Below are 26,570 nucleotides of genomic sequence, written 5' to 3' on the forward strand. Positions count from 1 at the left end.
AGTACCTTAACTATAGATGCTGCTATTAGGAGTGGTAACAGCACCTTAACTATAGCTGATGATATTAGGAGTGGTAACAGTAACAGTAACTTAACTATAGCTGATGATATTAGGAGTGGTAACAGTAACAGTACCTTAACTATAGCTGATGATATTAGGAGTGGTAACAGTAATAGTACCTTAACTATAGCTGATGATATTAGGAGTGGTAACAGTAACAGTAACTTAACTATAGCTGATGATATTAGGAGTGGTAACAGTAACAGTAACGTAACTATAGCTGATGATATTAGGAGTGGTAACAGTAACAGTACCTTAACTATAGCTGATGATATTACGAGTGGTAATAGTAACAGTACCTGACCTATAGCTGATGATATTAGGAGTGGTAACAGTACCTTAACTATAGCTGCTGCTATTAGGAGTGGTAACAGTACCTTAACTATAGCTGATGATATTAGGAGTGGTAACAGTAACAGTACCTGACCTATAGCTGATGATATTAGGAGTGGTAACAGTACCTTAACTATAGCTGCTGCTATTAGGAGTGGTAACAGTACCTTAACTATAGCTGATGATATTAGGAGTGGTAACAGTACCTTAACTATAGCTGATGATATTAGGAGTGGTAACAGTAACAGTAACTTAACTATAGCTGATGATATTAGGAGTGGTAACAGTAACATTAACTTAACTATAGCTGATGATATTAGGAGTGGTAACAGTAACTTAACTATAGCTGATGATATTAGGAGTGGTAACAGTAACTTAACTATAGCTGATGATATTAGGAGTGGTAACAGTACCTTAACTATAGCTGATGATATTAGGAGTGGTAACAGTAATAGTACCTTAACTATAGCTGATGATATTAGGAGTGGTAACAGTAATAGTACCTTAACTATAGCTGATGATATTAGGAGTGGTAACAGTAACAGTACCTTAACTATAGCTGATGATATTAGGAGTGGTAACAGTAATAGTACCTTAAATATAGCTGATGATATTAGGAGTGGTAACAGTAACAGTACCTTAACTATAGCTGATGATATTAGGAGTGGTAACAGTAACAGTACCTTAACTATAGCTGATGATATTAGGAGTGGTAATAGTAACAGTACCTGACCTATAGCTGATGATATTAGGAGTGGTAACAGTACCTTAACTATAGCTGCTGCTATTAGGAGTGGTAACAGCACCTTAACTATAGCTGATGATATTAGGAGTGGTAACAGTACCTTAACTATAGCTGATGATATTAGGAGTGGTAACAGTAACTTAACTATAGCTGATGATATTAGGAGTGGTAACAGTACCTTAACTATAGCTGATGATATTAGGAGTGGTAACAGTACCTTACCTATAGCTGATGATATTAGGAGTGGTAACAGTAACTTAACTATAGCTGATGATATTAGGAGTGGTAACAGTACCTTAACTATAGCTGATGATATTAGGAGTGGTAACAGTACCTTAACTATAGCTGATGATATTAGGAGTGGTAACAGTACCTTAACAATAGCTGATGATATTAGGAGTGGTAACAGTAACTTAACTATAGCTGATGATATTAGGAGTGGTAACAGTACCTTAACTATAGCTGATGATATTAGGAGTGGTAACAGTAACAGTAACTTAACTATAGCTGATGATATTAGGAGTGGTAACAGTACCTTAACTATAGCTGATGATATTAGGAGTGGTAACAGTAATAGTACCTTAACTATAGCTGATGATATTAGGAGTGGTAACAGTAACAGTACCTTAACTATAGCTGATGATATTAGGAGTGGTAACAGTAATAGTACCTTAAATATAGCTGATGATATTAGGAGTGGTAACAGTAACAGTACCTTAACTATAGCTGATGATATTAGGAGTGGTAATAGTAACAGTACCTGACCTATAGCTGATGATATTAGGAGTGGTAACAGTACCTTAACTATAGCTGATGATATTAGGAGTGGTAACAGTAACAGTAACTTAACTATAGCTGATGATATTAGGAGAGGTAATAGTAACAGTAACTTAACTATAGCTGATGATATTATGAGTGGTAACAGTACCTTAACTATAGCTGCTGCTATTAGGAGTGGTAACAGTACCTTAACTATAGCTGCTGCTATTAGGAGTGGTAACAGTACCTTAACTATAGCTGATGATATTAGGAGTGGTAACAGTAATAGTACCTTAACTATAGCTGATGATATTAGGAGTGGTAACAGTAACTTAACTATAGCTGATGATATTAGGAGTGGTAACAGTAACAGTAACTTAACTATAGCTGATGATATTAGGAGTGGTAACAGTACCTTAACTATAGCTGATGATATTAGGAGTGGTAACAGTAACTTAACTATAGCTGATGATATTAGGAGTGGTAACAGTACCTTAACTATAGCTGATGATATTAGGAGTGGTAACAGTAACTTAACTATAGCTGATGATATTAGGAGTGGTAACAGTACCTTAACTATAGCTGATGATATTAGGAGTGGTAACAGTAACTTAACTATAGCTGATGATATTAGGAGTGGTAACAGTACCTTAACTATAGCTGATGATATTAGGAGTGGTAACAGTACCTTAACTATAGCTGATGATATTAGGAGTGGTAACAGTAACTTAACTATAGCTGATGATATTAGGAGTGGTAACAGTACCTTAACTATAGCTGATGATATTAGGAGTGGTAACAGTACCTTAACTATAGCTGATGATATTAGGAGTGGTAACAGTACCTTAACAATAGCTGATGATATTAGGAGTGGTAACAGTAACAGTAACTTAACTATAGCTGATGATATTAGGAGTGGTAACAGTACCTTAACTATAGCTGATGATATTAGGAGTGGTAACAGTAACAGTAACTTAACTATAGCTGATGATATTAGGAGTGGTAACAGTAACTTAACTATAGCTGATGATATTAGGAGTGGTAACAGTAACTTAACTATAGCTGATGATATTAGGAGTGGTAACAGTAATAGTACCTTAACTATAGCTGATGATATTAGGAGTGGTAACAGTAACAGTACCTTAACTATAGCTGATGATATTAGGAGTGGTAACAGTAATAGTACCTTAACTATAGCTGATGATATTAGGAGTGGTAACAGTAACAGTACCTTAACTATAGCTGATGATATTAGGAGTGGTAACAGTAATAGTACCTTAACTATAGCTGATGATATTAGGAGTGGTAACAGTAATAGTACCTTAACTATAGCTGATGATATTAGGAGTGGTAACAGTAACAGTAACTTAACTATAGCTGATGATATTAGGAGAGGTAATAGTAACAGTAACTTAACTATAGCTGATGATATTATGAGTGGTAACAGTACCTTAACTATAGCTGCTGCTATTAGGAGTGGTAACAGTACCTTAACTATAGCTGCTGCTATTAGGAGTGGTAACAGTACCTTAACTATAGCTGATGATATTAGGAGTAGTAACAGTACCTTAACTATAGCTGATGATATTAGGAGTGGTAACAGTAACAGTACCTTAACTATAGCTGATGATATTAGGAGTGGTAACAGTAACAGTACCTTAACTATAGCTGATGATATTAGGAGTGGTAACAGTAACTTAACTATAGCTGATGATATTAGGAGTGGTAACAGTAATAGTACCTTAACTATAGCTGATGATATTAGGAGTGGTAACAGTAATAGTACCTTAAATATAGCTGATGATATTAGGAGTGGTAACAGTAACAGTACCTTAACTATAGCTGATGATATTAGGAGTGGTAACAGTAACTTAACTATAGCTGATGATATTAGGAGTGGTAACAGTAATAGTACCTTAACTATAGCTGATGATATTAGGAGTGGTAACAGTAATAGTACCTTAACTATAGCTGATGATATTAGGAGTGGTAACAGTAACAGTACCTTAACTATAGCTGATGATATTAGGAGTGGTAACAGTAATAGTACCTTAAATATAGCTGATGATATTAGGAGTGGTAACAGTAACAGTACCTTAACTATAGCTGATGATATTAGGAGTGGTAATAGTAACAGTACCTGACCTATAGCTGATGATATTAGGAGTGGTAACAGTACCTTAACTATAGCTGCTGCTATTAGGAGTGGTAACAGTACCTTAACTATAGCTGATGATATTAGGAGTGGTAACAGTAACAGTACCTTAACTATAGCTGATGATATTAGGAGTGGTAACAGTAATAGTACCTTAAATATAGCTGATGATATTAGGAGTGGTAACAGTAACAGTACCTTAACTATAGCTGATGATATTAGGAGTGGTAATAGTAACAGTACCTGACCTATAGCTGATGATATTAGGAGTGGTAACAGTAACAGTACCTTAACTATAGCTGATGATATTAGGAGTGGTAACAGTAACAGTAACGTAACTATAGCTGATGATATTAGGAGTGGTAACAGTACCTTAACTATAGCTGATGATATTAGGAGTGGTAACAGTAATAGTACCTTAACTATAGCTGATGATATTAGGAGTGGTAACAGTACCTTAACTATAGCTGCTGCTATTAGGAGTGGTAACAGTACCTTAACTATAGCTGATGATATTAGGAGTGGTAACAGTAACAGTACCTTAACTATAGCTGATGATATTAGGAGTGGTAACAGTAACAGTACCTTAACTATAGCTGATGATATTAGGAGTGGTAACAGTAACTTAACTATAGCTGATGATATTAGGAGTGGTAACAGTAATAGTACCTTAACTATAGCTGATGATATTAGGAGTGGTAACAGTAATAGTACCTTAACTATAGCTGATGATATTAGGAGTGGTAACAGTAACAGTACCTTAACTATAGCTGATGATATTAGGAGTGGTAACAGTAATAGTACCTTAAATATAGCTGATGATATTAGGAGTGGTAACAGTAACAGTACCTTAACTATAGCTGATGATATTAGGAGTGGTAATAGTAACAGTACCTGACCTATAGCTGATGATATTAGGAGTGGTAACAGTACCTTAACTATAGCTGATGATATTAGGAGTGGTAACAGTAACAGTACCTTAACTATAGCTGATGATATTAGGAGTGGTAACAGTAATAGTACCTTAAATATAGCTGATGATATTAGGAGTGGTAACAGTAACAGTACCTTAACTATAGCTGATGATATTAGGAGTGGTAATAGTAACAGTACCTGACCTATAGCTGATGATATTAGGAGTGGTAACAGTAACAGTACCTTAACTATAGCTGATGATATTAGGAGTGGTAACAGTAACAGTAACGTAACTATAGCTGATGATATTAGGAGTGGTAACAGTACCTTAACTATAGCTGATGATATTAGGAGTGGTAACAGTAATAGTACCTTAACTATAGCTGATGATATTAGGAGTGGTAACAGTACCTTAACTATAGCTGCTGCTATTAGGAGTGGTAACAGTACCTTAACTATAGCTGATGATATTAGGAGTGGTAACAGTAACAGTACCTTAACTATAGCTGATGATATTAGGAGTGGTAACAGTAACAGTACCTTAACTATAGCTGATGATATTAGGAGTGGTAACAGTAACAGTACCTTAACTATAGCTGATGATATTAGGAGTGGTAACAGTAACAGTACCTTAACTATAGCTGATGATATTAAGAGTGGTAACAGTAATAGTAACTTAACTATAGCTGATGATATTAGGAGTGGTAACAGTACCTTAACTATAGCTGATGATATTAGGAGTGGTAACAGTAACAGTACCATAACTATAGCTGATGATATTAGGAGTGGTAACAGTAACAGTACCTTAACTATAGCTGATGATATTAGGAGTGGTAACAGTAATAGTAACTTAACTATAGCTGATGATATTAGGAGTGGTAACAGTAACAGTAACGTAACTATAGCTGATGATATTAGGAGTGGTAACAGTAATAGTACCTTAACTATAGCTGATGATATTAGGAGTGGTAACAGTAACAGTACCTTAACTATAGCTGATGATATTAGGAGTGGTAACAGTAATAGTACCTTAAATATAGCTGATGATATTAGGAGTGGTAACAGTAACAGTACCTTAACTATAGCTGATGATATTAAGAGTGGTAACAGTAACAGTAACGTAACTATAGCTGATGATATTAGGAGTGGTAACAGTACCTTAACTATAGCTGATGATATTAGGAGTGGTAACAGTAATAGTACCTTAACTATAGCTGATGATATTAGGAGTGGTAACAGTAACAGTACCTTAACTATAGCTGATGATATTAGGAGTGGTAATAGTAACAGTACCTGACCTATAGCTGCTGCTATTAGGAGTGGTAACAGTACCTTAACTATAGCTGATGATATTAGGAGTGGTAACAGTACCTTAACTATAGCTGCTGCTATTAGGAGTGGTAACAGTACCTTAACTATAGCTGATGATATTAGGAGTGGTAACAGCACCTTAACTATAGCTGATGATATTAGGAGTGGTAACAGTAACTTAACTATAGCTGATGATATTAGGAGTGGTAACAGTAACAGTAACTTAACTATAGCTGATGATATTAGGAGTGGTAACAGTAACATTAACTTAACTATAGCTGATGATATTAGGAGTGGTAACAGTAACAGTAACTTAACTATAGCTGATGATATTAGGAGTGGTAACAGTAACATTAACTTAACTATAGCTGATGATATTAGGAGTGGTAACAGTACCTTAACTATAGCTGATGATATTAGGAGTGGTAACAGTACCTTAACAATAGCTGATGATATTAGGAGTGGTAACAGTACCTTAACTATAGCTGATGATATTAGGAGTGGTAACAGTAACAGTAACTTAACTATAGCTGATGATATTAGGAGTGGTAACAGTAACAGTAACTTAACTATAGCTGATGATATTAGGAGTGGTAACAGTAACTTAACTATAGCTGATGATATTAGGAGTGGTAACAGTACCTTAACTATAGCTGATGATATTAGGAGTGGTAACAGTACCTTAACTATAGCTGATGATATTAGGAGTGGTAACAGTACCTTAACTATAGCTGATGATATTAGGAGTGGTAACAGTACCTTAACTATAGCTGATGATATTAGGAGTGGTAACAGTACCTTAACTATAGCTGATGATATTAGGAGTGGTAACAGTAACTTAACTATAGCTGATGATATTAGGAGTGGTAACAGTACCTTAACTATAGCTGATGATATTAGGAGTGGTAACAGTACCTTAACTATAGCTGATGATATTAGGAGTGGTAACAGTAACTTAACTATAGCTGATGATATTAGGAGTGGTAACAGTAACAGTACCTTAACTATAGCTGCTGATATTAGGAGTGGTAACAGTAACAGTACCTTAACTATAGCTGATGATATTAGGAGTGGTAACAGTAACAGTACCTTAACTATAGCTGCTGATATTAGGAGTGGTAACAGTAACAGTACCTTAACTATAGCTGCTGATATTAGGAGTGGTAACAGTAACAGTACCTTAACTATAGCTGCTGATATTAGGAGTGGTAACAGTAACAGTATTTTTTATTTCACCTTTATTTAACCAGGTAGGCAAGTTGAGAACAAGTTCTCATTTACAATTGCGACCTGGCCAAGATAAAGCAAAGCAGTTCGACACATACAACAACAGAGTTACACATGGAGTAAAACAAACATACAGTCAATAATACAGTCGAAAAATAAGTCTATATACAATGTGAGCAAATGAGGTGAGATAAGGGAGGTAAAGGCAAAAAAAGGCCATGGTGGCGAAGTAAATACAATATAGCAAGTAAAACACTGGAATGGTTGATTTGCAGTGTAAGAATGTGCAAAGTAGAAATAGAAATAATGGGGTGCAAAGGAGCTAAATAAATAAATACAGTAGGGGGAGAGGTAGTTGTTTGGGCTAAGTACAGGTGCAGGAATCTGTAAACTGCACTGACAGCTGGTGCTTAAAGCTAGTGAGGGAGATAAGTGTTTCCAGTTTCAGAGATTTTTGTAGTTCGTTCCAGTCATTGGCAGCAGAGAACTGGAAGGAGAGGAGGAATAGGAGGAATTGGTTTTGGGGGTGACCAGAGAGATATACCTACTGGAGCACGTGCTACAGGTGGGTGCTGCTATGGTGACCAGCGAGCTGAGATAAGGGGGAACTTTACCTAGCAGGGTCTTGTAGATGACCTAGAGCCAGTGGGTTTGGCGACGAGTATGAAGCGAGGGCCAGGCAACGAGAGAGTACAGGTCGCAGTGGTGGGTAGTATATGGGGCTTTGGTGACAAAATGGATGGCACTGCGATAGACTGCATCAAATTTGTTGAGTAGAGTGTTGGAGGCTATTTTATAGATGACATCACCGAAGTTGAGGTTTGGTAGGATGGTCAGTTTTACGAGGGTATGTTTGGCAGCATGAGTGAAGGATGCTTTGTTGCGAAATAGGAAGCCAATTCTAGATTTAACTTTGTATTGGAGATGCTTAATGTGAGTCTGGAAGGAGAGTTTACAGTCTAACCAGACACCTGGGTATTTGTAGTTGTCCACATATTTTAAGTCAGAACCGTCCAGAGTAGTGATGCTGGACGGGCGGGCAGGTGCTGGCAGCGATCGGTTGAATAGCATGCATTTAGTTTTACTTGTATTTAATAGCAGTTGGAGGCCACAGAAGGAGAGTTGTATGGCATTGAAGCTCATCTGGAGGGTTGTTAACAGTGTCCAAAGAAGGGCAAGAAGTATACAGAATGGTGTCGTCTACGTAGAGGTGGATCAGAGACTCACCAGCAGCAAGAGCAACATTGATGTATACAGAGAAGTGAGTCGGCCCAAGAATTGAACCCTGTGGCACCCCCATAGAGACTGCCAGAGACCCGGACAACACTGAACTCTATCAGAGAAGAAGTTGGTGAACCAGTAATGGTAGGGAGTGGTAACAGTAACAGTATCTGACCTATAGCTGCTGCTATTAGGAGTGGTAACAGTATCTGACCTATAGCTGCTGCTAGTAGGAGTGGTAACAGTATCTGACCTATAGGTGCTGCTATTAGGAGTGGTAACAGTATCTGACCTATAGCTGCTGCTAGTAGGAGTGGTAACAGTATCTGACCTACAGCTGCTGCTATTAGGAGTGGTAACAGTATCTGACCTATAGCTGCTGCTAGTAGGAGTGGTATCAGTATCTGACCTATAGCTGCTTCTAGTAGGAGTGGTAACAGTAACAGTATCTGACCTATAGCTGCTGCTAGTAGGAGTGGTAACAGTATCTGACCTATAGCTGCTGCTAGTAGGAGTTGTAACAGTATCTGACCTATAGCTGCTGCTAGTAGGAGTGGTAACAGTATCTGACCTATAGCTGCTGCTAGTAGGAGTGGTAACAGTATCTGACCTATAGCTGCTGCTAGTAGGAGTGGTATCAGTATCTGAACTATAGCTGCTGCTAGTAGGAGTGGTAACAGTATCTGACCTATAGCTGCTGCTAGTAGGAGTGGTAACAGTATCTGACCAATAGCTGCTTCTAGTAGGAGTGGTAACAGTATCTGACCTATAGCTGCTGCTAGTAGGAGTGGTATCAGTATCTGACCTATAGCTGCTGCTAGTAGGAGTGGTATCAGTATCTGACCTATAGCTGCTTCTAGTAGGAGTGGTAACAGTAACAGTATCTGACCTATAGCTGCTGCTATTAGGAGTGGTAACAGTATTTGACCAATAGCTGCTGCTAGTAGGAGTGGTAACAGTATCTGACCTATAGCTGCTGCTAGTAGGAGTGGTAACAGTATCTGACCTATAGCTGCTGCTAGCAGGAGTGGTAACAGTATCTGACCTATAGCTGCTGCTAGTAGGAGTGGTAACAGTATCTGACCTATAGCTGCTGCTAGTAGGAGTGGTAACAGTATCTGACCTATAGCTGCTGCTAGTAGGAGTGGTAACAGTATCTGACCTATAGCTGCTGCTATTAGGAGTGGTAACAGTATCTGACCTATAGCTGCTGCTAGTAGGAGTGGTAACAGTATCTGACCTATAGCTGCTGCTAGTAGGAGTGGTATCAGTATCTGACCTATAGCTGCTGCTATTAGGAGTGGTAACAGTATCTGACCTATAGCTGCTGCTAGTAGGAGTGGTAACAGTATCTGACCTATAGCTGCTGCTAGTAGGAGTGGTATCAGTATCTGACCTATAGCTGCTTCTAGTAGGAGTGGTAACAGTAACAGTATCTGACCTATAGCTGCTGCTAGTAGGAGTGGTAACAGTATCTGATCTATAGCTGCTGCTAGTAGGAGTGGTATCAGTATCTGACCTATAGCTGCTGCTAGTAGGAGTGGTAACAGTATCTGACCTATAGCTGCTGCTATTAGGAGTGGTAACAGTAACAGTATCTGACCTATAGCTGCTGCTAGTAGGAGTGGTAACAGTATCTGACCTATAGCTGCTGCTAGTAGGAGTGGTATCAGTATCTGACCTATAGCTGCTGCTAGTAGGAGTGGTAACAGTAACAGTATTTGACCTGCTAGATGCTCCTGTAGCTGCAGCTCCGCTATGGCCCTCTGTTTCACCTCACATAGGAGCTAGAAAAGAACACACACACATTAACATACTAAACACACACATTAACATACTGAACACACACATTAACATACTAAACACACATACCACAGCCACACGCACCCACACACTTGCTAGCTCACCATGTTTCCAGAGGCAGGGACCTTTGCCCTCATCCTCTCCTCCTCTTCCTCCCCCCCTCCTCTTCTTCTTCTCTCTGGTCGGTATTCCACCAGAAGCCAGCGACAGTCTGATGGTGTTGTCACGGTTACCATATCACCACTCACACTGAACACACTGGGGGAGAGAGACATTACACACACAGCCATAGCAAACACACCAACCACACCCCATGTCTGTCAGTCACTTACACAGACTGACACAATGTCGCGCACACACACACACACCACGCTGCCCACCTGCTGTCCTGTGTCTGTGGCTCCAGCACCAGCAGTGCGTCTCCATCCTTCAAGGCCAGCTCCTTCAGGGTCCTCTGCATGTCTCCAGGAGGGAATACCCTCCACCCGCTGGCCCCCCCTCCCTCCCCTCCCCTCTTCTCCTGACACAGGAGGCTCTCCTGTGGCTCCCCTAATGCCTCCCTCACCTCTCCTAGAGTCACCCTCCCAGCGAAACCCCTCGACTGCTTCGTCAGCCCCGAGCCTCCTTCCTCTCCCACTCCTCCTCCCTCCCCCTCCTCTTCTTCTCCCAGAGAGGGGCGAACCACGGTCAGCAACACTGGTTCCCACTCGGCTCCTGTTTGGACAGTCGCCCCACAAACCTGAGGAAATAAAGGGGATATGATATGACCCGACAGCCGTTTTGGTTCTAGGACGTCCAGTAGCAGTATGTACAACGGTGGATTGTGTTGATTCGAGTGTCTCCTCACCTCTCTGCCGTTCCACACAAACAGATCAGTGCCGGACAAGATGCCTGCACTGTAAAGAGACACCTCGTCATCTGAAACACACACGTACTAAAGTTCAGAATCAACTCTCACTGAATGGACATGCTGCAAATGTGTGTGTGTTTAAGTGTGTGTGTGCATGTCTCACCTGTGAGAGTGTTGTAGAGGTGAAGGCCGGCTGGCAGACTTCTGGCCACAGTCAGAGCCATATCCCCCTCCCAGAGATCCTGCTTCTGAACACACACACACACAGGTTTGAGCTTTTTGCTCAGTGCCAAGTGCGTTAATGAGTCGGAGGGATGACGTCACCTGGTAGATGATCATTCGCAGGTCTCCTATGGTCCTGCAGCGGTCGAAGGTGAGGTTGGTGGCCTCTTTCTGCTCTATGCTGATTGGCTTAAGAGCTCCGTTTTCCAACCTATAGCATGGCGCTAGGTGGAGACGCAGCTCAACATTGTTATTGCTGGCCTCAAACTCCTCCCTATAGCAGAGTACACACACACACAGATAGCCGCAAAACATTGCAAAATACAAATCAAATCAAATTTTATTTGTCACATACACATGGTTAGCAGATGTTAATGCGAGTGTAGCGAAATGCTTGTGCTTCTAGTCTTCGTTTATGTGTGTGTGTGTGTGTGTGTACATGTGAGTACCGTCTCTGTTGTAGTCTTCTGTTCTCCTCTTCAGCCATCTCTAAGAGGTGAGGGGGAACCTGATACCCAGGATTCCTCAGGGCTGCCAGGGGGAAAATCTAATTTGAAAGACTGTGTACGTTTTCATGTCTCTCCTTCACCATCTCTCTTCCTCTCCCACTCGCATCAAGTTTGGATGTGGCTCTCCTTTCCTTGCGCTCACTCTCTCCCTCCCTTTCCTTCTTACGCCTCTCTCCCACACACAAACACCCACGTACCTCCAGAAGGCCTGCGTAGCAGTGTCTTCCTATAGAACAACATGTAGGCACTCTCCTTTCCCTGGTACATTTTCTCTACGTCTCTCTCATGGATCGACGTCACTGTGGAGTCATTCAGATCAAACCAGTGGCTGCCCTGTGGAGAGATGGAAAGATGCATGGATGAATGGAGAGTCAGAGAGAGACAGAATAGAGATTTAAACCTAACCAATTGCAGCATCAACATAGCAGACACACCATCATTAAAGCAGAACCATGAGAGGTCTAACTAGTGTACCTGTGGTTCTGGTGCCGTCTTCGGTTCGGTCTCCAGTCCTGGTTCTGGTAGGTGGTTGGCTGTGTTGTTGTGGACTGGGTCTGGGGTAGAGCTAGAGCCAGGGGTTGGGTGGGCTGGGCTGGAGGGCTGGGTCACCGGGCTAGGGGGGTTGTCTTTCAGGGCCACCCAAGTGCCATTATTGACCAACACAAACACATCACTGTGGTTCTGGAGGAACTGCAGAGGGAGAGAGGAGGCGAGAGGGAGAGGGGGATGAGTGGAAGGATAACATGTAGAACGATGTAGAGGAGATAAGGAAAGCGAAGTGTTTATGTGGCGTTGTGGAGCTCTTGGGGGACGCCCATCAGTCATGTCCTACCTTGCCTATGGGGCCGTGGAGTTTCCTGTACTTCTTGCTCCAGGAAGAACCGATCTTGTCCATCAGTCTCTGACCCAGCTGGTCCAGCAGCACGCTCCTGCTCTCCTCCTACAGGCCAGGAGGGAAACAACACCACATTAAGATCAGATACAGTCACTGGACCTACTGATGATGTGGCCCGTGGTGCTCTCGTTCCATTGGGTTGAACCAGCATGCTTTGCGTTACCTGGGCTATTATGGAGGAGAGTACAGATAGAGGGTCGTCTTTCTCCGGCTCAGTATACGCTCTCACTTCCTTCTTCTTCTGAACCTTGGGATTGGTATCCTCCTCCTGATACAAACGCAAGCGCGGAAATACAAAAGACACACACAAACAAACAATTCGCTATTAGCATATTTAGTGACATACTCTAAGCCTCGATTGTCTGATATGCAATTGTTGTTCTCTCCTCCTCCCTCCCGCGCTCTCTCACCGGCGGTTCCCACAAGCCGAGGTGGTCCATGTCTTTGATGTAGACGTGGTAATGGCCGCCATAACAGCCTCCCTTATGGATGATGACAGAGAAGAGTTCATAGGAGTACTCCGAGTCCTCGTCTTCAGTCTGGGAGAGAGGGTGACATAGCATAGTCATTATAATGCGACATAACATGTTCTTAAATGGTTTGACATTATATGTACTCTACATGACTTAGTTAAAACAAGAGTAAGTGGCAGTGAAGCAATGCAGATCCATGTGTGTGGTTGTCCAGTACCTGTTCACAGAAGGGCCTGAGGTTGATGGTCAGAGGGAAGGTGTAGCGACCAGTCTCCTTGTAACGCTCGCACCTGGCAAAGTCAAAGTTAAACCTCAACAGAGACACTGTCAGGAAGGGAGGGAGCTTCCTCAGCTTGGCAGACTGCAGAGGGAGAGGGGGAGAGAGAGAGAACAGAGGAGAGGGAGGGAAAGAGGGAGCAAGGGAGAGAGAGTCCTGGAATCAGTACCAATTCTAGAATAAACAAGTACAATTTAAATCCATGCCAATACTCCTACTAACCTTAGCAGCAGTGACTAGTTGGTCACACTGGCCACAGCGGTAGAGGTTACTGCCTTCAAACATCTCCTCTTCCACAAACATGTCCCAGAGCGCCCCTTCCAGGCCACACACACCACGTACACACACCGTCAAGTCCAGGAAGTCCTCCTGAGAGGGAAAGAGAGAGCCAAGAGAATGAGGTGTAAGCAACACAAAGATACGCGCAGGTACAGATAAACACATGTACCCGTGTTATCTCAATCTCTTCATTCAATGACTCAATCATGGACACTCTTACTGATAGTTGTGGCTGCTTTGTGTGATGTATTGTTGTCTCTACCTTCTTGCCCTTTGTGCTGTTGTCTGTGCCCAATAATGTATGTACCCTGTTTTGTGTTGCTACCACGTCGTGCTGCTGCCATGTTGTGTTGCTATCATGTTGTTGGCATGTGTTGCTACCATGCCGTGTTGTCATGTGCTGCTGCCATGCTGTTGTTGTCTTAGGGCTCTCTTTATGTGGTGTTGTCTCTCTTGTCGTGATGTGTGTTTTGTCCTATATTTTTAATCCCCCGTCCCCGCAGGAGACCTTTTTTTTGCCTTTTGGTAGGCCATCATTATGAATAATAATTTGTCCTTAACTGACTTGCCTAGTTCAATAAAGGTTCAATAAATAAAAACCTGTCTCTGGCTGATGTTGCCACACTCTTTGCAGAGAATGCTGTTGACAGTGGTGCCATGGTAGAGGCGCTGGATGAACGCACTACCGCTGGTGTCCACTAGGGAGTGCTCTAGGGCACTGAAAAGAATCCTGTTCAACTCTTGCACATCATGTTGCCTGCTCTCCTACGGGAGAGAGATGAGAGAGAGTGGTAAGCAAGATACTGTAGGAGAAAGCGATGTAGCATTATATAAAGCAAGCCTCATTCTCTAGTTTAGTCCCTGCGTCACACACACCGCCATTCATACACACGCTCGTTCACATGCTCGTGATCACATACACTACCTCGCTGTTGTTCCATCCGAAGCTGTCAGTGAGATCAGTAGTAGAGGCACTCTGTTGGTCCACCAAGAGTAGACGAGCAAACAGCCTCTGGAGCTCCAATGGAATAACCCTGACCTGAGGGACAGAGTTAATGTACTACTCAAACACACCAATACAAATAAAGACATGAACACAGTGAGGAACACACACTCCCATGGTTGGTTCTTTACCTTGGCCTCTGGTTTGTCTTTGTCCTCCAGGCAGCCCAATTCCTTTGGACCCAGACTGAACAGCTCCTCTACACACACACACACTATTTCAAATACAGTATGAACCAAAGACAGAACACCAAGTGACCTGACTTGACCTCTCACCTCTGAACTCCGGGGTGAAGAGCAGGGTCTGGAGCAGGGAGTTGAGGTAGCACGTCCCTCCCTGGTTTTTAATCCCACTGAGGTTCACTCTTCCCCGGGGTGGAGGTGGCTCCCCTTCCCCCTTTACAACTCTACCTCCTGAGGGAGCCAGAGAATATCCCTCCCCCTCTTCCTCGAAAAGACTCCCAAACATGGCTGGGCATGCGTCTTGTGTTTCTCTTTCCTGTGAAACGCACCTTCTGGGGACTGAATTGAATGTCTAATTGTGTTCACGATCGCGTAGCTAGCTAACCAATGACTCCTCTTGCTATCTCATCTTGGTCTTGCCTAGCTCTCTGTTGATAGTAGTGGGGCTGACTCTGAAATAAGACGACTTTACAGGGGTAAACATAGCTATGAATAGAAAAATAGTGCGTTCCCGTATTGTGCTCGAGTAAAAGCAATTATTGTAGTGGATAACAAACAAGCTATACAATCATTGCCTTTACAACACGAGTTAATTTAGTGTGAACCGAGTTTACAACAGCTAAATTCGGACCGGTGACAGACCTACCTGGCTATCTGACTCGTTAGCTATCAAGCAAAACGTGTTTCAGCGTTCCTGACGCAAATAGAGCTTTAACTCCAGAAATATCCTGATGCTTTTTTAGAAAGTTATACTCGAAACCAAACTCTGTCTACATTCCTCTGTTTTAAATAAGAGAAAAAACGAAAAAACGTAAATAAAAGCACCATTGATGAACAGTGCGCAGCCATAATGTCCAAAGGGTAGAGTGGGGCATTGTGGTAGTTGTAGTGTCGTTTTGAAATCACAGGTTGGCACCTCGGCTGAATAAACTACATGTCCACCAAGTCTTCTCTTCGATTTTGCAAGAGCATCAAGCCTCTTGTAGTTTTTATAACATGGCTTGTCTGTCATCCGGTGGATGTCTCAAACACACACAACTGGTAAATCTGAACTGAAATGTGATGCATTTTCTGCTGGCAATCTTAAAGAAGGTTCGTACGTAGCTACAAACCTGCTGGTCTTTTAACCACCTGTTCAGTTTTTGTGTAAAAGCACTGACACAAGCCACACATTTTAAAGGTATACTTTGGGAATTTGGCAATGAAGCCATTTGTCTACTTCCCCAGGGTCAGATGAACTTGTGGATAGCATTTTTGTCTCTGTGTTAAGAATTCCCTGTCGGTGACTGTTAGCACCTCACAACCCTGAGCAAACTCCCCTCCCCATCCACCACAACCAGAGCCCGAGAGTCTAGGGGGAACCATAAACCTGCCTCTAAAACTCTGACCTGTGCCTTGATAGGTTGCTAGGGAGGTTACTAGGGGGCAGGACATCTACCCATCCTCTTGACACTGCAGGTCACACAATACTTGCAGTCTCCCTCAAGCAGCGGCAGAGAGCAACATCTGTCTCTGCCAATCAACAACTGGACTCACTCATATCTCTGGACTTGTGGGATGGCGTTGGTATTGTTCTTAATAGTTAGTTGTTGTTGCATTATGTATAGCTTGTAACCTATAAACATGTTCAGGGATTATATGCCATTTCTACACACCTTTATTACTGTTATTATGCTCTTGTGTTATCATATGTACAGTATATTCATTGCCTTTCATTTCCTTCAACAGAACTATTACCATTCCACTATCTTTCTCACTTTTCATCCCAATGTTCATCTTCCTCAGTGTGTTTAAAGTTCCTGTGTGTTAACTCTTGGGCAGTTTTATTCCCCTCTAACCTGGGACGGTGTCGGTGAGTCACAAACCAGTAAAATACCTCGAGCCAGATCACTCTCTTTCACTCTGCATCCAGTAGGTGGAAGTTAGAATTAGTTTGCTAGCAGTTACCATAGACTACCAGGCATTGCGCTAACGCTAGTTAGCAATTGCGCAAACACGAGCAACTTCCTTCAAACTGCACGCAGAGACATAAAAATGGTCTCCACGAGTTCATCTGACTCTGGGGAAGTAGATAAAGGTCTAGTTAAATAAAGATTAACTAAATGTAAAAATGGCCAAAATCCTGAAGTCTCTCTTTAAGGTTTCTGGACGTTGGTTCAAGTGGTATAAACAATGTATTTTTTTTACACATTTCTATTACCTCAATAAATAATTTTCACAAAATGATAGGCAACAAATGTGACTAATGTTAAAGTTATATACTGTACTGGTGTGTTTCAAATAGCTGCGTACCACGGTCCCACTTGTAGACCACACTGTCTATGGTGTGGTTGGTATTACCTAGAGGAAGGGAGGGGGCAGGGAGAGGAAGAGATAATTGCAACTGAGTTATTTTTTACCTTTATTTAACTAGGCAAGTCAGTTAAGAACAAATTCTTATTTTCAATGACAGCCTAGGAACAGTGGGTTAACTGCCTGTTCAGGGGTAGAACAACAGATTTGTAAACAGCTCGGGGATATGAACTTGCAACCTTTCGGTTACTAGTCCAACGCTCTAACCACCAGGCTACCCTGCCGCCCCAGTTACTAGTATTGCAACTCATCACAGGAGGCTGCTAAGGGGAGGACGGCTCACAATAATGTCTGGAATGGAGTAAATGAAATGTGGTAACCATCAAACAGTGGGAAGAGGCAATATAAAAAAATTAACTGAACCTTCCCCACGTCATCGATGATGTCACTTCCTGCTGTAATGCTGCCGCAGGTGTTTCGAACCCCTGGCCCTTACCTTAGGGGCGACGAGGCTGACCTTCAGGGTGGTGACGATGGAGAACTCTCTGGGGAAGAGGTGACAGTTGACGAGGTGCTGGGTGAACGGGAAGTCCAGGGAAGGGTGAGAACGGGACAGAAGGACATCCCTCACACCCCCAGACTGGATCAGATGCACCCCCCCTCGTTAACCCCCTCACCCCTGCCCTGGGGAGAACACGGGACAGAAGGTCTAGGGGGAGCAGGTCTACGGAGAGAGAGAAAGAAACAGATAGAGAAAGCAAGAAAAAAAGAGAGAAAGAGTGAGAAAGTGAGGAAGAAAGGGAGGGGGAGTGAGAGAGAGATAGTTAGCATTTCCTAAATAGTGGGAAACTGCTTTAGGTGGTGAGAGCAGCAAGATCGTGTGTTGTAGTTTCTTGAGTATTCATGATATCAGGTAAGGTTAGTCAGAGTTTACTGGATGGCTGGGAAATGTCTGATAGGCTATTGGCATGATCTGTACATACGTGTAGAAGAATTATCTATGTGTAGAAGAGTTATCTGTGCATGAGTGATTTGCATCTCAAAGTTTTGGAAAATCAAGTTAAACACGCCAAACACTCTCACACACACAACTGCTATTTGTCTTACACACACATACACAAACACACAAACTCACAGTGGTGGAAAAATTACTCAGTTGTCGTACTTCAGTAAAAGTATAGATACATTCATAGAAAGTGACTCAAGTAAAAGTAAGTCACCCAGTAAAATAATACTTGAGTAAAAGTATTTGGTTCTAAATGTAACTGCTAAAATATACATAAGTATCACATTTCTTATATTAAGGGAAGCAGACACCACCATTTTCTTGTTTTTAAAATGTACGGAAAAACAGGGGCACACTCCAACACAGACATAATTTACAAAAGATGCATTTGTGTTTAGTGAGTCTGTCAGATCAGAGGCAGTAGGGATGACCACGTGTTCTCTTGATAAGTGTGTGAATTGGACCATTTTCCTGTACTGCTAAGCATTCAGTACTTTTGGGTGTCAGGGAAAATGTAAGGAGTTACTATTTGAACTAGCATCCCTACTGCAAACAAGAGAAAGAAAGAGATAGTGGTGTGTTTAATGCCACTCTACAGTATAACCTGAGAGAGCCGCTATCTGACTGGAAGTACAGTGTTATGTGTCACAATCAAATGTGTCCCTGGATAGGTTACAACACCCACACACACGCAGATATTTTCATAGCGCATTTAATAGAATAGAATGTACCTCTGCATGGTCTCTATGTCTCTGCAGCTGAGTTGATGACCCTTAACCTGAGGAACAGCAGCAGAGGCAACAGCAGCATCAGAGATGACATAACAGCTTGCTCCAGCCAATCGCAAGCACTGTGACTGATCCGAACACCAATTGATGCTCATCTCCAACACGTGTGTGTGTGAGTATGTGTGTGGTAGCATATACGTTTGTGTGTGAGGTGTGTCTAGAGATGGTCCTTAGAGAGTGTCTGTAGAAAGTGTGAGGTGTGTCTAGAGATGGTCCTTAGAGAGGATCTGTAGAAAACATAATCTTCCAACAGAGTCCAGATGACAAAGTGAAGCCTGGATCTAAACTACTCTACATCATCTGACTTCACCCTAGGCAGACAGGCAGGCTCCTAATGAGTTAGTTCTGTCTGGTCCAGCCCCTTCTCTTATTTTCCAGGCCTATGCAAATCACTAACCAGTCTGTCAATCATTTCACAGAGTAGAACGGAAGCCAGCTGTGTCTCTCACATACTCTTCTGAGAGTGTGTGAGAAAGAGAGAGCAAGATGAATACCCAAGGTGGAGTTGTATGGGTTTAGATACAGAAATAAGCTGTACTACAAAAACCTTTGCATTAGATCAAATCAAATCACATTTTATTTGTCACATACACATGGTTAGCAGATGTTAATGCGAGTGTAGCAAAATGCTTGTGCTTCTAGTTCCGACAATGCAGTAATAACCAACAAGTAATCTAACTAACAATTCCAAAACTACTGTCTTATACACAGTGTAAGGGGATAAAGAATATGTACATAAGGATATATGAATGAGTGATGGTACAGAGCAGCATAGGCAAGATACAGTAGATGATATCGAGTACAGTATATACATATGAGATGAGTATGTAAACAAAGTGGCACAGTTAAAGTGGCTAGTGATACATGTATTACATAAGGATGCAGTCGATGATATAGAGTACAGTATATACGTATGCATATGAGATGAATAATGTAGGGTAAGTAACATCATATAAGGTAGCATTGTTTAAAGTGGCTAGTGATATATTTACATCATTTCCCATCAATTCCCATTATTAAAGTGGCTGGAGTTGAGTCAGTGTCATTGTCAGTGTGTTGGCAGCAGCCACTCAATGTTAGTGGTGGCTGTTTAACAGTCTGATGGCCTTGAGATAGAAGCTGTTTTTCAGGGTCTCGGTCCCAGCTTCGATGCACCTGTACTGACCTCGCCTTCTGGATGATAGCGGGGTGAACAGGCAGTGGCTCGGGTGGTTGATGTCCTTGATGATCTTTATGGCCTTCCTGTAACATCGGGTGGTGTAGGTGTCCTGGAGGGCAGGTAGTTTGCCCCCGGTGATGCGTTGTGCAGACCTCACTACCCTCTGGAGAGCCTTACAGTTGAGGGCGGAGCAGTTGCCGTACCAGGCGGTGATACAGCCCGCCAGGATGCTCTCGATTGTGCATCTGTAGAAGTTTGTGAGTGCTTTTGGTGACAAGCCGAATTTCTTCAGCCTCCTGAGGTTGAAAAGGCGCTGCTGCACCTTCTTCACGATGCTGTCTGTGTGAGTGGACCAATTCAGTTTGTCTGTGATGTGTATGCCGAGGAACTTAAAACTTGCTACCCTCTCCACTACTGTTCCATCAATGTGGATAGGGGGGTGTTCCCTCTGCTGTTTCCTGAAGTCCACAATCATCTCCTTAGTTTTGTTGACGTTGAGTGTGAGGTTATTTTCCTGACACCACACTCCGAGGGCCCTCACCTCCTCCCTGTAGGCCGTCTCGTCGTTGTTGGTAATCAAGCCTACCACTGTTGTGTCGTCAGCAAACTTGATGATTGAGTTGGAGGCGTGCGTGGCCACGCAGTCGTGGGTGAACAGGGAGTACAGGAGAGGGCTCAGAACGCACCCTTGTGGGGCCCCAGTGTTGAGGATCAGCGGGGAGGAGATGTTGTTGCCTACCCTCACCACCTGGGGGCGGCCCGTCAGGAAGTCCAGTACCCAGTTGCACAGGGCGGGGTCGAGACCCAGGGTCTCGAGCTTGATGACGAGCTTGGAGGGCACTATGGTGTTGAATGCCGAGCTGTAGTCGGTGAACAGCATTCTCACATAGGTATTCCTCTTGTCCAGATGGGTTAGGGCAGTGTGTAGTGTGGTTGAGATTGCATCGTCTGTGGACCTATTTGGGCGGTAAGCAAATTGGAGTGGGTCTAGGGTGTCAGGTAGGGTGGAGGTGATATGGTCCTTGACTAGTCTCTCAAAGCACTTCATGATGACGGATGTGAGTGCTACGGGGCGGTAGTCGTTTAGCTCAGTTACCTTAGCTTTCTTGGGAACAGGAACAATGGTGGCCCTCTTGAAGCATGTGGGAACAGCAGACTGATATAGGGATTGATTGAATATGTCCGTAAACACACCGGCCAGCTGGTCTGCGCATGCTCTGAGGGCGCGGCTGGGGATGCCGTCTGGGCCTGCAGCCTTGCGAGGGTTAACACATTTAAATGTCTTACTCACCTCGGCTGCAGTGAAGGAGAGACCGCATGTTTTCGTTGCAGGCCGTGTCAGTGGCACTGGGCAGGAGGATGGTGTCATATAGAGACTAGTCTAGTGTGTTTCTCCTAGCCATTTATATTAAATGCTACAGGATCTGACAGGATCATGATATAACTTTCTCCCTTCTTGTATCTCTATCCCATCAGATAAACACCATAGAGTCGAATAAGTCATTTTTAAAGGAAAATAAATACATTTGAAAACATGCATACCACTGGTGATCTCTGCTCCACCAATAGAGTGCTTGATACCAGCCAAGCTATTACCATATTAACCAAGATCCCTGTTATTAGGACCTTTATTATTGTAGTAGCTGAGTGGATGACTGTGCATTGTGTTCTTTTGTTGAGTTTATTTACAGAAGACACATGCTTTCATAACAGATTTGCTAATATTACATTGAGAAAATGTAATAAAAATTGTAGAGGGGAACTAGGAACAACTCCCAGGTGCAGACCCGGGAGGGTGGACTAATGTGCGCGTGTATTTCGGCCATGCCCAGGCTTCAAATAGCCATTCTGATACAGATCAGGGAGAGAAAGGAGGGGTGTTCACTCTTTCTGTTCTATACCTTTTACTGCTCTGTTTAGCCTTTTCTTCAAGAGCAGGTTTGTGTGCTTTGGTGGATCACTGGGCAGGAGGACAGTGTCATATAGAGACTAGTCTAGTGTGTTTCTCCTAGCCATTTATATGAAATGCTACAGGATCTGACAGGATCATGATATAACTTTCTCCCTTCTTGTATCTCTATCCCATCAGGCTATCAATCGACTGTGCTTAATCTGACTGCATCAGCCAATCACAGAGTGATCTAACATCCTGACAGATGGCTGACCGCAGGCACAGGTGTAATTTAATTGGTTTTGCTAACTCCTCGGTCCTCTCCTCCTTTTGAAAAAGGTCAAAGGTTATCGAGAAGAAACAAACGCAAATACATTTAATTATTCTCCGCCGCAAGGATGACGTTTACAGAGGAATCCCAAAATACAAGTTCAAAGTGGTAAAAATGAATTTGAATGTATATCGTTTTTAAATGTGTTCATCTAGTCCGTCGAGAACACAGCAGCTTATTCAAGGGAGTGTAGTGGATTTCGGAGGAGATTTACAATAAACAGTAGCACCCCCTGCCGGTCTCTTTATGCAGCTAAGAAAACATGTGTGACCATACTGTGAAATACTGCTGGATAGGGTCTAACAGATACACAATAGGTAGAACATAACGACTATAGACAATACATTGAAGATACAATTCATGAATTGTATGTGTAATTGGTAGTCCACTGAATAAGCCCGTTTTCTACCTGACACACATTTAAAGGAGGAGCAGGACAGGGAGCCTGAGTACCAAACTATATTTATTGTTTACAGTAGTAAAAGACGCCAAACAATGTACAAATCAGTAGAGAAACCAAACTAATACCATATGACAAAACATGTGGGTAAAGAACTTAACTGCCCCTCCCCTTATGCTCCAAGTAGACGTAGCCCCTAACCACAGATCTAGGATCAGAAAACCGGGACCCCCAAAACATTAACCATTACGGGGATGCAAATTATCTGACCCTGTATCAGTGTTTAAGGATGACTTCTCCTTCCCACCTTAAACCCCCACCCAAAAACCAAAAGCAGAGTCACTGACAGGGTTGCTATAAGACCACTGAAAAAAAAAAAAATCCCATATGGAATCAGGGAATATTCCCTTTTGACTGCCCTCTAAAAAACTAGGGGTGCATCTCAACAGTAAAAGTAGCTTCCTTGTGACAATGGGTCTTCTCTCCTTCATTCTTGTAAAACTGACACTAAAGAACTGGACAAGTGAAAGCTTATTCCATGGTCAGCATCCACCTTAGCCTGAATGTTCACATCGGTGCCAGATGGAGGCAACACAAGACTTGAGATGTACCCTTGGTTTTCACCCTCGACAAAAACTTGGGCGCCCCCCATGTCAAACCATTGGGAGGATCCAGAAGCCACCCCTAACCCCTAGGCCTTTTGTAGATTTGAGGTGTTGGATAAATACAAAACACTACACAAGTGGCTTAGGTGTAGGGAGTTGTTTCTAGATCAAAACCCATGATTCTTAGCATTGGAAAGACCCAGAAGCTGTCCAAGACTGTTGAAGAGATCAATGTTGACTAAGACAGACATTTGAGGGGAGCACCCCCACCCAAAACTGCGCCAGACATCTTTTAAAATAAGAACAAGGAAACAGACGATGGGGAAGCCTCAAAGTAGAAGTTGCCCCTTAGCACAGATCTAGGATCAGCTCATTGTGTCCTAAACTTAACCTCATCCAATATGGGGTAAACTAATAACTGACCGTAAATCAGTGTTTAGGGGGCAAGTTTATCCCACTCCCCTCAGGACAAAACCGAGACAGACATATTTAAAAAACAACAATGGAACACAGAAGCTGAAGAGGAGCAGTGGGCGTGGTTTGGATATGTCAATCACTGTAACGGGAGGGGATTAGCAGAGGCCGCCTGTCTGCTGTTGGAAAACATCTATGGTGTCTTCATCCTCCATCTCCAGCTAAAGAGAGAATTAACATGTGAGATGGAAGGAGAGAGGGATCTAGTAAAGAGTGATTCCACGAGGGGGGAGATTCTGTGAGTGGGAAGTTCTGTGAGAAAGTAATCAAGTTAATTGAGAGCAGGTGTGCTTTAGTTGAGACAAGATAATGGCATCAGAGAAGCTGTGCTTTAGAGTGATTAAGAATGAGATAAGAGAATAGAGTGAGTAGAGGGTGTTTAGAGAGAGCTGCCAGTTGTCTGTGCAGTGTACCTGTGAAGGTGTGTCCGTCTCGTTGATTGGCTGTCCGTCAAACCTGAACCTGATCTGCCTTATCGAGAGCCCCTGCAGGAGAGAGAGGACACATTAGAAATACATGGGACAGATATTCCTATAGTATTAGGAATCAGGTCGGCTCTATTGACAATATTTCTATGAGCAATGTTCAGTGTGCCCCTGCTCCAGTCTTCGCCATTGAGGCAGCAGGGCAAGGTGTCTGATTAGCTACTGTGCTGACCTGACGTTCGCAGTAGGCCTTCATCAGTTTGCTGAGCGGAGTGTGCCTCTTGATTTTGAACTGAACCACAGAGCCGTCCTGACCGGCTACCTTTAAGTTAATGTGGTCGTTCTCAGTCTTCACGCCCTCCTGAAACACAACCAAACAGCAATTAAAAGATTAACAATGTAGTTTCAGTCTTCATTGCAATGCATCGGTCTTGGAGAGCCAAACAATTGATGAGTTGTGCAACCACTGTTAGGCCTCCTCATACGTCTCTGGTAAGATCTGGACATGGGGTAGGTAGTGTTCTTGTCCAGTGAATTAGGGTTCCTTGTGGGTGGTACTGGTTCTGGGGAATGCGCGGAACCTGTAGGCTGTGACTGAGGCAGCCAGCTACCTGACCCGGGCGTTATCCACAGCAAAATCCACGTTCAGCTTGTCCTATTGCCTCAAATCGAAAACAAATTATATCCAAACACTATCAATCAGTGGTTAGGAACCATTTCGTACAGACCACTTATGATCTAGCTAGCTTTACCTGGTCTTACCGGCGCCTGGCCAACGCCATGCGTGTTTACTGGCCTAAAAGATAAACAGTGCAATAACTAGGTTATTTAGCCATTTCAATAAGTGGATGCCGACGAATGCATCTAAAAATCACTCGAATACGGCTTCCAAATGGTGTCACATTTTGTGCCGCTTGCCTTGCGGCGTTTAGCTAGCTAGCTGCTAGCGTGGTATGGCTTCCACAAAGAAAAACCCGCAAACGGTATCGGTGTATTCAACTTCGAAATGTAAGTGTTAGTTGTTACAACAATTCTATTATCTGGTCGAAATATTTCGTATAACATCTCTAATAGTTTTTATATCTGATAAACTTAAATATCGTATCCGGAGGCAGCACTCCATTCATTTAACTACGAAACAAACAGTGCGCCGATTCAGACAAACGTGCAAACCGGGCCATTTTTTATTGCATATTTCAGGCGCTATTTGACATTAGACTGTTCTAATCACCTTACATACCCACCACATGCTGATAGACGGCTAGCCTTACCTTTGGTTTCTCCTCCGACATTTTGATGAGTTTTCTTTAAAGGATTTGCTGGTTAAAATGCAATTTTGGCTGTGTTTTCGTTTGCACCTCTTTAAGCTATATGCTCTTCTCCTCCGCAAACACGGGAACGCGCTTTGGTCTCTCGTTCCGCAGACACTGATTGGCTTTCGTGAAACCACGTGACATATTCTCTCGGGGACGGGGATGCGTAATTCAGCCAAATACTCGGCCACGCGACATTAAGAACCCGCCAAAGGCAGGGCTGAGTGTGGCCCTTGGTTAATCTCAAATAAATACACACATTACACTCCGATCAAATTGTATTTGTCACATGCTTCGTAAACAACAGGTGTAGACTACCATACTTACAAGTCCTTAACCAACAGTGCAGTTCAAGAAGAGTTAAGAAAATATTTACCTAATAAACTAAAGTAAACAAATAAAAAGTAACACAAAAAAAGAACAATAACTGGGCTATATACAGGGCGGTACCGAGTCAACGTGCGGGGGTACAGGTTAGTCGAGGTCATTTGTACATGTTGGTAGGGGTGAAGTGACTATGCATAGATAATAAACAGCGAGTAGCAGCAGGGTATAAACAAATGGAGGGATGGAGTGTCAATGTAAATAGTCCGGTGGCCATTTGATTAATTGTTCAGCAGTCTTGCGGCTTGGAGGTAGAAGCTGTTAAGGAGCCTTTTGGTCCTAG

The 26,570-nt window shown here is 42.8% G+C and overlaps 2 protein-coding genes across 2 annotated transcripts in view; both read right to left on the minus strand.

Moving 5' to 3' along the window:
• Window positions 1-16,504, minus strand: part of LOC109890395 (ubiquitin carboxyl-terminal hydrolase 40) — a 31,354-nt gene extending 14,850 nt beyond the window's left edge. The window contains exons 1-18 of the mRNA XM_031824280.1: window positions 15,313-16,504; window positions 15,169-15,236; window positions 14,960-15,073; window positions 14,635-14,799; window positions 13,978-14,124; window positions 13,696-13,839; window positions 13,416-13,544; window positions 13,169-13,273; window positions 12,943-13,050; window positions 12,585-12,800; window positions 12,308-12,443; window positions 12,051-12,132; window positions 11,704-11,875; window positions 11,543-11,627; window positions 11,377-11,447; window positions 10,910-11,268; window positions 10,634-10,787; window positions 10,453-10,513 (exon numbers count right to left, since the gene is read on the minus strand). Coding sequence (XP_031680140.1) covers window positions 10,453-10,513; window positions 10,634-10,787; window positions 10,910-11,268; window positions 11,377-11,447; window positions 11,543-11,627; window positions 11,704-11,875; window positions 12,051-12,132; window positions 12,308-12,443; window positions 12,585-12,800; window positions 12,943-13,050; window positions 13,169-13,273; window positions 13,416-13,544; window positions 13,696-13,839; window positions 13,978-14,124; window positions 14,635-14,799; window positions 14,960-15,073; window positions 15,169-15,236; window positions 15,313-15,505 — 2,509 coding nt within the window. The 5' untranslated portion in view covers window positions 15,506-16,504. The remainder of the gene's footprint in view (window positions 1-10,452; window positions 10,514-10,633; window positions 10,788-10,909; window positions 11,269-11,376; window positions 11,448-11,542; window positions 11,628-11,703; window positions 11,876-12,050; window positions 12,133-12,307; window positions 12,444-12,584; window positions 12,801-12,942; window positions 13,051-13,168; window positions 13,274-13,415; window positions 13,545-13,695; window positions 13,840-13,977; window positions 14,125-14,634; window positions 14,800-14,959; window positions 15,074-15,168; window positions 15,237-15,312) is intronic.
• Window positions 16,505-23,131: 6,627 nt separating this feature from the next.
• Window positions 23,132-26,018, minus strand: LOC109890574 (small ubiquitin-related modifier 3). The gene is made up of 4 exons (XM_020482507.2): window positions 25,862-26,018; window positions 24,823-24,951; window positions 24,579-24,650; window positions 23,132-24,326 (listed from the first exon to the last, which is right to left on the minus strand). The coding sequence occupies exons 1-4, from the start codon at window positions 25,880-25,882 to the stop codon at window positions 24,264-24,266; spliced, it is 285 nt and encodes a 94-aa protein (XP_020338096.1). The 5' UTR covers window positions 25,883-26,018; the 3' UTR covers window positions 23,132-24,263.
• Window positions 26,019-26,570: the final 552 nt, after the last annotated feature.

The sequence above is a fragment of the Oncorhynchus kisutch genome, linkage group LG5 (assembly GCF_002021735.2).
Source record: "Oncorhynchus kisutch isolate 150728-3 linkage group LG5, Okis_V2, whole genome shotgun sequence".
Taxonomy (NCBI): domain Eukaryota; kingdom Metazoa; phylum Chordata; class Actinopteri; order Salmoniformes; family Salmonidae; genus Oncorhynchus; species Oncorhynchus kisutch.

Coding starts and splice junctions, on each gene's coding strand:
- LOC109890574 (XM_020482507.2), bottom strand. CDS start 25,882: ATGTCGGAGGAGAAACCAAAG. Junction 24,952..25,861: donor TGTCGGAGGAGAAACCAAAG/GTAAGGCTAGCC, acceptor GTTGTGTTTCAG/GAGGGCGTGAAGACTGAGAA. Junction 24,327..24,578: donor AGACGGACACACCTTCACAG/GTACACTGCACA, acceptor TTCTCTCTTTAG/CTGGAGATGGAGGATGAAGA.